This window comes from Opisthocomus hoazin, chromosome 6 (assembly GCF_030867145.1).
Source record: "Opisthocomus hoazin isolate bOpiHoa1 chromosome 6, bOpiHoa1.hap1, whole genome shotgun sequence".
NCBI classification, from domain to species: domain Eukaryota; kingdom Metazoa; phylum Chordata; class Aves; order Opisthocomiformes; family Opisthocomidae; genus Opisthocomus; species Opisthocomus hoazin.
This window is the reverse complement of record NC_134419.1, coordinates 51,180,459-51,188,997: the sequence shown is the minus strand read 5'-3', so window position 1 is coordinate 51,188,997 and position 8,539 is coordinate 51,180,459. Positions and strand designations below refer to the sequence as shown.

At 66.2% G+C, this 8,539-nt stretch overlaps 2 protein-coding genes across 2 annotated transcripts; one reads left to right on the top strand and one right to left on the bottom strand.

Moving 5' to 3' along the window:
- Positions 1-307: 307 nt before the first annotated feature.
- EGR2 (early growth response 2) lies at positions 308-2,269 on the top strand. The gene is made up of 2 exons (XM_075423083.1): positions 308-735; positions 1,005-2,269. Exons 1-2 carry the CDS (start codon positions 561-563, stop codon positions 2,267-2,269), a joined length of 1,440 nt encoding a protein of 479 aa, XP_075279198.1. The 5' UTR covers positions 308-560.
- A 2,296-nt stretch (positions 2,270-4,565) lies between these two features.
- ADO (2-aminoethanethiol dioxygenase) lies at positions 4,566-7,340 on the bottom strand. Its single transcript, XM_075423082.1, has one exon. It carries the CDS (start codon positions 7,304-7,306, stop codon positions 6,578-6,580), a length of 729 nt encoding a protein of 242 aa, XP_075279197.1. The 5' UTR covers positions 7,307-7,340; the 3' UTR covers positions 4,566-6,577.
- Positions 7,341-8,539: the final 1,199 nt, after the last annotated feature.

Here is an 8,539-nt window from a genome sequence, read left to right as displayed (position 1 = left end):
TTTTCTTTCCGAGCTTTTTAAAATTTTTTCCGGAACGAGCCCTAAAAAGGGCAGGCGGGGCGGGGCCGGATCCTCGCCTTTTTAGGACAAGCGCCCCGCCACCGGAATACCCCCCTCGGGCGGCGCGGCGGGGGCCGAGCGGGGCCGGGGCGGGTCGGGGCCGCCCCCGCGGAGCGCGGAGAGCTGGGGGGGGGGGAGAGGGGAAGGCGGCGGGTCCCGCACGCCGGCGCCCACGTGACCGCCGGTCCCCGTTCCTCAGTCCTTATATGGGCAGTGACGTCCCGGGCATTCAGGGGGCCCCCATAAATACTTAGCGCCAGACTTGTCCTCCAGCGCGAGCTGCGGCGGGAGCGCGGCTCTCCCGGGGCACCGCACCGCACCGCCGCGACGGGGCGGCCGCCCGTCCGCCCGCACATGCCGCCCCGCCGTCCCCCCGCCGTCCCCCCGCGCCGGTAGCGGGAGGCAGGGGGAAGAGCCCCCTCCCCTCCCTCCCCTCCCTCCCTCCCCGCACGCCGCCGGCCCGGAGCGCCGCTCCCCCGGCCGCCCCGCCGCCCCCCACGATGACCGCCAAGGCGGCGGACAAGCTGCCGGTGACCCTCGGCGGGTTCGTGCATCAGCTCCCCGAGGGCATTTACCCCGCCGATGACATCTCGGCCGCGCTGCCGGCTTCGGTCGCGATCTTCCCCAACGCCGACCTGGCAGGGCCGTTCGACCAGATGAGCGGCGTGGCCGGAGGTAAGCGGAGCCCGCGCAGGTGCGGGGGGCGGCGGGTGGAGGAGGGGGAGTGCGGGCTGGGACGGGGGCCGCGGCTCCCCGGGGCTCGCCCGCCGCCCGGCCGGAGTCCCCGGCGGCTCTGCCCCCGCGCCCGGCTCGGGGGAAAAAGTTGGGGCGGGCGCGGAGCCCCCGCAAACCGGAGCGCAACATGTGCGCGCCGCGGCCCCGCACCGCGCCGGGCGGCGACCGGGACCGGCGGTCTGACCGGCTCCTTGCCCCCCCCTCCCCAGACGGCATGATCAACGTGGACATGGGCGACAAGCGGGCCCTGGACCTGCCCTACGGCGGCGGCTTCGCGGCCAGCGCGCCCGCCTCCCGCAACCAGACCTTCACCTACATGGGCAAATTCTCCATCGACCCGCAGTACCCCGGCGCCGGCTGCTACCCCGAGGGCATCATCAACATCGTCAGCGCGGGGATCCTGCAGGGGGTCAGCGCCCCCGCCGCCGCCGCCTCCTCCGCCGCCGCCTCCGCCGCCTCCTCCGCCGCCTCCTCCTCGGCCACCGCCGCCCCCGCCGCCTCCCCCAACCCGCTGGCCGGGGCCCTCGGCTGCACCATGGCGCAGGGCCAGCCCGCCGACCTGGAGCACCTCTACTCGCCGCCCCCGCCGCCGCCCTACTCGGGCTGCGCCGACCTGTACCCGCAGGACCCCTCCTCGGCCTTCCTGCCCGCCGCCGGCGGCGGAGCGCTCCCGTTCCCCCCGCCGCCGCCGCCGCCGCCCCCCTCCTACCCCTCCCCGAAGGCGGCGGCGGCCGACGGCGGGCTCTTCGCCATGATCCCGGAGTACGGCGGCTTCTTCCCGCCGCCCCAGTGCCAGCGGGAGCTGCACGCCGGCCCCGACCGCAAGCCCTTCCCCTGCCCCCTCGACTCGCTCCGCGTCCCGCCGCCCCTCACGCCGCTCTCCACCATCCGCAACTTCACCATGGGGGCGGCCCCGCCGGGCGCCGCCCCCGGCACCGCGCCCGGCACCGCTCCCGGCGGCGGGGGCGAGGGCGCGGGCGCCCGGCTGCCCGGCGGCGCCTACAGCCCGCACCACCTGCCGCTGCGGCCCATCCTGCGGCCCCGCAAGTACCCCAACCGGCCCAGCAAGACGCCGGTCCACGAGCGGCCCTACCCCTGCCCGGCCGAGGGCTGCGACCGCCGCTTCTCCCGCTCCGACGAGCTCACCCGGCACATCCGCATCCACACGGGCCACAAGCCCTTCCAGTGCCGCATCTGCATGCGGAACTTCAGCCGCAGCGACCACCTCACCACCCACATCCGCACGCACACCGGCGAGAAGCCCTTCGCCTGCGACTTCTGCGGCAGGAAGTTCGCCCGCTCCGACGAGAGGAAGCGGCACACCAAGATCCACCTGCGCCAGAAGGAGCGGAAAGGAGCCGCCGCCGCCGCCGCCGCCGGTGGGTGCCCGCAGCCCGGCGGGTGCCCGCAGCCCGGCGGCGGGAGCGGCGCGGCCGCCCTGGCCCCCTGCGCGGCGCGGACGCGGACGCCCTGAGGGCGCGGGGCCGCGGGGGCCGGCGCGGGGCCGCGGGGCGCGGCGGGGCGCGGGGCGGAGCGGAGCCCGGCGGGCAGCACCCAGGGCCGGGCCGGGGCCAGCGGGTGTACATAGGGGCGCGGCGGGGGGACGGATGCATGCGGTGCCGTCGTGGTGAGGTGTCCGTTGTGCCTTGTGTGGTGTGGGGCCCGGCCCGCTGTCTGCATGTGGCGGTGCCGTGCTGACCCGCGCCGGCGGCCGCGCCGGGGCCGGACAGCTCTCCCCTCCCGGTTCTGCTGCGGCTGTACATTTCCGCCTATTAATATCGGGGGGTTCTTTTCGTTTGTCGGATTGTTTGGTTTTTTTTTTTAGAGACTATATTTTTGTACGCACTGGTTTGGGATTTTGTTTTGTTTTGGTTTTTTGTTTTGTTTTTCTTTTCGGTGACCGAGCAGCGTTGCGTTTGCGGCGGGGCTGGGGACGGGGTGTCAGCACCGCGGCCGGCACCGGCGCCCGCTGCCCGCCGGAGCCGGCGCGCAGCCGGTAGCACAAGTGATGGACAGCCACTAACGGGAGCCGAAGGGAGAGGGGCTTCCCTGCGGGCCGCTCTGTAAATAAACTTTTCGACAGTAGGGTCGGTGCTTACGACGTTTCTAAAAGACGACAAATAAATCTCTTAATTATGCTAACTTGACACTTTTATTTCCGTAGGTTCCCCGGCCCGGCCCGGGGTGGAGGGGGGGGGGGGGGGGGGAGGGGTGCCTCCCGCCCCTCCGGCCCGGGCCCTGGCGGCGGGGGCGTGCGGGGCACCGGGGCCCGGCGTCCCGCACCGCCTCGGCTCGGAAAACCGGCGGCCCCGGCCCGCGAACGCTCTCTCTCGGGCGCGGGGATTTCCCTCGGAGACCGGAGACGGGAGATCATCAGCCGGGGAGCGGGGTGGGGTTTTTTGACTCACTTTCTGTTTTGTTCCGCGGTTGCCGTCCGCCCCGGGCACACCCCCCCCCAACCCCCCCCCGAGCGGGCTCCGGAAAGGGGAGCACCGACGGCCGCCGTGCCCGCTCCCGGGGGGCTCGGCGGGGGCCCGGGGGCTCACCCCGCCGCGCAGCCGGGCTGCTGCTGCCGAGCCCGTCTGGGTGTTTTTTAAAAAACTTATTTTGACTCTTGTTTTTTAAGATGTTATCCCGGCCAGGGCCCGCCGTCGGGTCCTGCCGTCAGTGCGGGGCCGGACCGGCGCCACGGGCTCGCCCCGATCCCCGGTAACGGCCGGCACCGCCCCGCCACCCCCCCAAAAATCCGTCGCCCAGCCGCTGCCGGCCTCTGCTCGCCCAGGGGCCAGGTCCCCGCTGTGCCAGGCCCCGGTGGCACCTGCCTAGCTCCTGGCCTGCTGGAACTAGCGCTGGGGCTGTCCGCTCGGGAAGGGCGGTCAGCGGCTGGCGAAGCGACGTGCCTGGTCTGGACTGGGATGTGTGGCAGGCTTCCAACGCCCGGCACCACCAGTCCGCGCAGGATGGAGAAGCCACAGACGGACGCCAGCCCCAGAGGTGCCCACGCTCACCACCCTGCCGTCCACCTTGGCAGCCTTCGCCTCCCCTGCTGCGTCTCTTGGCGGGCTGCAGCTTCGCCGCCTGGCCCTGTGCGGCCGTGGTCCCCAGGAGAGACCACGGCCTGCTGCCAGAGGGACGTCACACGCGAGCGTGACCCCACGGGCACCGTGGCCTCCTCGCTCGGCATCGGTGGGCTGCAGTGCGGGGATGCAGACAGGGATCCAGCGCTCTCGGCCTGCTGCGCTCCCGGAGACACCGCCACGGCCTCGGACAACTGCAGCTCGGTGGCAGCCACGGCGTCGTGAGCGAAACTGGGATCTCAGCCGCCCAGGGGCACACTCCCAGGCTCTCCCCAAACTACCGTCTGCAGCAGTGCTACAAGATTAAAACCCCAATCAAAAGCGAAGCGAGATAAACAACGCAGAAATTGCAAATGAGCTGAATTACGGAAACCGCCGCCAAACAGCATACAGCTACAAGGCTCACACGCGTCTTCTTACACACTTACAGTGTGCAATAGGACCGGCGGTCCTAAACCTGTGCCTTGGCCTCACAGTAACAGCCAGGGTCGACAGCGGCAGTACTGCACGCACCTGGATTCACCTGCAGGGCGCCGGGGGAAGGTTTGGGCTGAGAACCCTGCGTTCGGCATCGCCTGTCAGAGCAAGGCCCGTTGCACCAATCAGGCTGTTGGCCGAGAGAAACGCGCGCTCTGCACCGCACTCGGTTCAAGACTGTCGTGCTTGTCAGGGGAAGTAATGATTGGTCAGTGGTGAGATATCCTGTATTTATTCTATAACTCAGCAATAACAGTAATTTTGCTGTTGTGAAAACACAATAACCAGACTGCAGAGAGAAGGAGCGGTATTACAGACTCAAACCTTCTGCTTACAGATATCCAGAACATATGAAGTAAGTTTCAATTACTGAGTAAGCAAGAAGTTACACAAAGAGGCTTTTCTTTAACGCATCTCAGGCTTTCTTTGCTGTTTTGCCCCGGCTTCAATACTTTGATGCTAACACCTTTATTAAAAAAAAAAAAAAAGGTTTTGCCACGGTTGTTAACAGCACTCCGCAGTGTAAGGGACCATGCTGTCCTCTACGGAAAGACGCATTAAAGCCCTATCCCATTAAACGTCTCGACTAAGTTTTACACATGGAGAAAAAAATAAAAAACAAGCAGAAAGACCTAAGGGGAGGCCAGAGCAGATAAGGTAAAAAAATGCTCTCTGTCGCAGATTGTTTTTCCAGTACAGCTGCTTGCACGCACCACGCTATCTTCTTTGTGGACTTCTGAGAAAGGATGGTGGTCCTCCTTAGCCTCGGAGAGAGTTAGAACCAGGCTGGGACACAGGGAGGCATTGCGTCACAGTTAATGACCACATTCGACAGAATTGTTGCACGTTAACTAACGCTAAGCTGCAGGGGAATTCCAGGAAAAACAGGTAAGCCAGCTGCAGAAATATTGGACACTTTAAGGAGCTGTAAGAATAAACGGAAATCACCTGAAATAATTTCCACAGATTTTTCCTCGCAAAAGAATTAATCTGTGCATGTGTAACGCCGACTGTATTTTACATTCATTCTCTCACAGGCCAAAAAAAAAGTAATGCCGTATCAGAATCGTTTAAAAATTCACACATACAAGCCACTGTACAGGAAAAACAAGTCTGCTTTTATAAACACACAAAGAAAAACTAGAGTCCGTGGTGGGACGATTTCTGGAGCAGGTTGGTACATCACTTAGGAGGCTGGTAAGTTGTGTTTTCTTCAAATTCCCACATCGTGACTAAGAGGGCCAAGGCTGCCCCGGCCTGGGTCTGTGGCACGTGCGAAGCGTGCGTTACGATGAACAGGCACGAGACCAGTCCTGGCAGTACAGAGCGAGCATTTCACCTTTAGCAAAAGTTTCTCCCCTTGTTAGAGAGCTCACAACCCCTGCCGTGGACAAACTGCAACTCCAGACTGCTTCCATCATAGCGAGGTGAAATTCACGGTGTCTCTTCTACACTACGCTTATTTAAAAGCTTTATGAAAAAGTAGTCTTTATAAATAGTATAAAGAGGGAAACTGCAAGGCTGCAATGCCCAGAGCATTGTCCACTTGTCCGTATAAAAACACAGACCACACTTTGGAGAGAAGGCCTCGGGCCGGATCTTCTCTGCGCCCAGGGTACGCGCACCACTGTGTACATAGGGCTTGCAGACAGGTCCTGTTTCTAGCGTAGCTTCCACGACCCAGCAGTGGACAGCTGGTTCTTCTCTCCAGGTGCCCGCAGCTTCCGCCGCCCTCCGCCACTGCTGCGTGAGAGGTTCCACGCGAGGTTACCCAGCGGCTGACTAGTCCCCTCCTCCTCGCCGAGGGACACATGCATGGACGCACTCCGTTCCTTCTCAGTGGTGACGGTGAGATCTCAGACGCATCGCTTCAAAGCAAGCCAGAGCTGACCCCGGCAGCGTTCCTTCGGGTGGGAATTCCCTCACTGCCCGCCCAGGCCAGGAGCAGGTCCCCGGCTCAGCAGCTGTCCCGGCTCCGTTTTTCCGCTGGCGGGGCACAGCTCCTGCCGAGGCGTGCTCTGGCGACGGCGTAGCCCCTCGGGGGGAGGCCGCGGTGCCCCGCCACCGTCCCCCGGCCCTCACGACGGCGCTGGGCCACCTCCCCCTGCCTCGGCCCGGCGGGCACCGGCGCAGCCCGGGCTCCATCGCCCCGACCCCCGGGCACAGCGCGACCGAAGCGGGGGGGGGGGGGGTAGAGGCCGTCCCTGCGGGCCCGGGCCGCCGCCTCCTCAGAGGCAGACGCGGGGCCCGGGGTAGGGCTCGCCCCCGCACCAGAAGTCGGCGGCCTGCGGCGTCTCGACCAGCCAGACCTCCCGCGGCAGCGCGGGCGGCTCGGCGGCCGCCGGCGGGCCCTCCAGCAGGCGGTAGTAGTGGCAGTCCCGGCCGTGCTGGGGGTCGTAGGGCGGCGCCAGGATGTCGAGGAAGGCGGCGGGCCCGTCCACCGCGTCGATCTGGTGGAGGTTGTCGGTGTGCGGCGAGAGCAGGCAGGGCGGGGAGGCGGGCGTGTATTGCTGCCGGGAGCGGAACAGGGCGCGGCGGCAGGGCCCGGCGGCGGCGGGCGGCGGGGCGGCGGCGGCGGCGGGCAGCGTGTCCATGCAGGCGATGCGCAGCGTGCCGTAGAGCACCTTCAGCATGCCGTTCATGCCCGGGTGGTCGTGCAGCGGGATGCAGGCGCCGCTCCGCAGCAGGAACACGCCCATGCTGAAGCTCTCCGTCTCGCAGATGTGCATGTAGCTGACGGGCGGCGCCGCGCTGGGCCACGGCAGCCCCCCGCCCGCCGCCGCCGCCGCCGCCGGCCCCCGCGGCGCCAAGTGCAAGTCCTCGGCGCGCACCTGGTCCAGCAGCTGCTGCAGCCGGTGCAGGTTCTCGCCGAAGGCCGGCCCCGCCGGGCTGCGGAAGGTGATCCGCGCCTGCCGCGCCACCCGCTGGATCAGCGACGCCATCTTGTCCCGGGGCATGGCGGCTCCCGGCCCGGCCCCGGCCCCGCCGCGGCGGGCGGGTCCCTCGACGCTTCCGCCTCCTCCCCCCCCCCCCGCCGCGCAGGCGCGGCCGCGCCGCCGTGCACCACGGGGATGGTAGTGCTGCCGCCGCCGCTCCTCGGGGCCGCGCCGGGACGCGGGGCGGGGGGGCGGGGACACCGCGGCTGGCGGAGGTGAGCGCGGGGCAGGCGGGGGGCGGCGGGGCCGGCCGCCATCTTAGCGCCGCGGGGGGCCGGGCGAGGCGGGGGGGGGGGGGGCGGCTGTGTCCTGCTGCCGGGCCGGGGAAGGCGCCGTGCGGGCCGCCCCGCCCGCCGAGCCTGCGGGAGAGGCTCCGCGCTCGGCCTGTGCCTCAGCCGCGTGGGACCCAGCCGGCGTCGCGGGCGTGGGGCGGGCCGCGGGAGCAGCATGTTTCTGACCGCTGGCTGCTTGCGACGGTCGAGCCGCTCTGTCAGGGTCACCGCGTTTTAACCGGCTTCTGGTTAGGGTGCGGAGGAACAGCGGAGTGGTAATAATCAAATAGCACTCCAGTGGCTGCAGCCCACCAAGCTAAAAAATGTCATTTAAAACCGAGGTAAACCAGTGTGTTTTCCTGACTAAAGGCAAACCCATACTCTTACGTGTTACGCGTGAATCAGAACTGTTGTACCTGAGTCAGAAATACAGATGTTGCGGGCACGTGATGGCCCACCAGAGAATGCAACACTGTCAGCAAAGGTCGGTGACTTGCATCTCTCTTCCCAAACCTATTTCCCTCCCTCTATAAATAAGTTTGGTACACAGAATGCAAATTTAGGTCATGACATTATTGCTTCCTCTTCATAGAGGAGGATGTTCATTCGAGCTGCTGCTTTCAAGTTCCACCTGAAGCTACAAAGCATGGCAATCTCCAGCTGCTTCGTGTTCACACCCCGATGTTCTACGGAGTTTCTCCAGTGCTAGTGCTGGCAGCATGGGGTGAAGATCAGGTGGGTGCTGCTGTGCCTGGCAGGAACAGGTCTGCCCTGGCAGGGTGCTGAAGGTGAGGAGGCGGATGTCTGGAGTTGAGAGGTGGAGTCTGCAATGGCCTGTGTGTTGGAGTGAACGGCCGAGGACACCGACAGTCTCGCCGCTGCTGCATTGATTGGCAGCTGGCATTTTTGATTTGCGTTTTTGATTGGCAACTGGCATTTTGTCAGAAGCCAGGGGGTTTGGAAGGCCCCGTGTTCAGTGTGC

Bases quoted from the DNA above. Each gene is read 5' to 3' on its own strand.
- EGR2 (XM_075423083.1), top strand. From the start codon at position 561: ATGACCGCCAAGGCGGCGGACAAGCTGCCGGTGACCCTCGGCGGGTTC. The intron at 736-1,004 runs GTAAGCGGAGCC...CCCCCTCCCCAG, and splicing joins GATGAGCGGCGTGGCCGGAG to ACGGCATGATCAACGTGGAC.
- ADO (XM_075423082.1), bottom strand. From the start codon at position 7,306: ATGCCCCGGGACAAGATGGCGTCGCTGATCCAGCGGGTGGCGCGGCAG.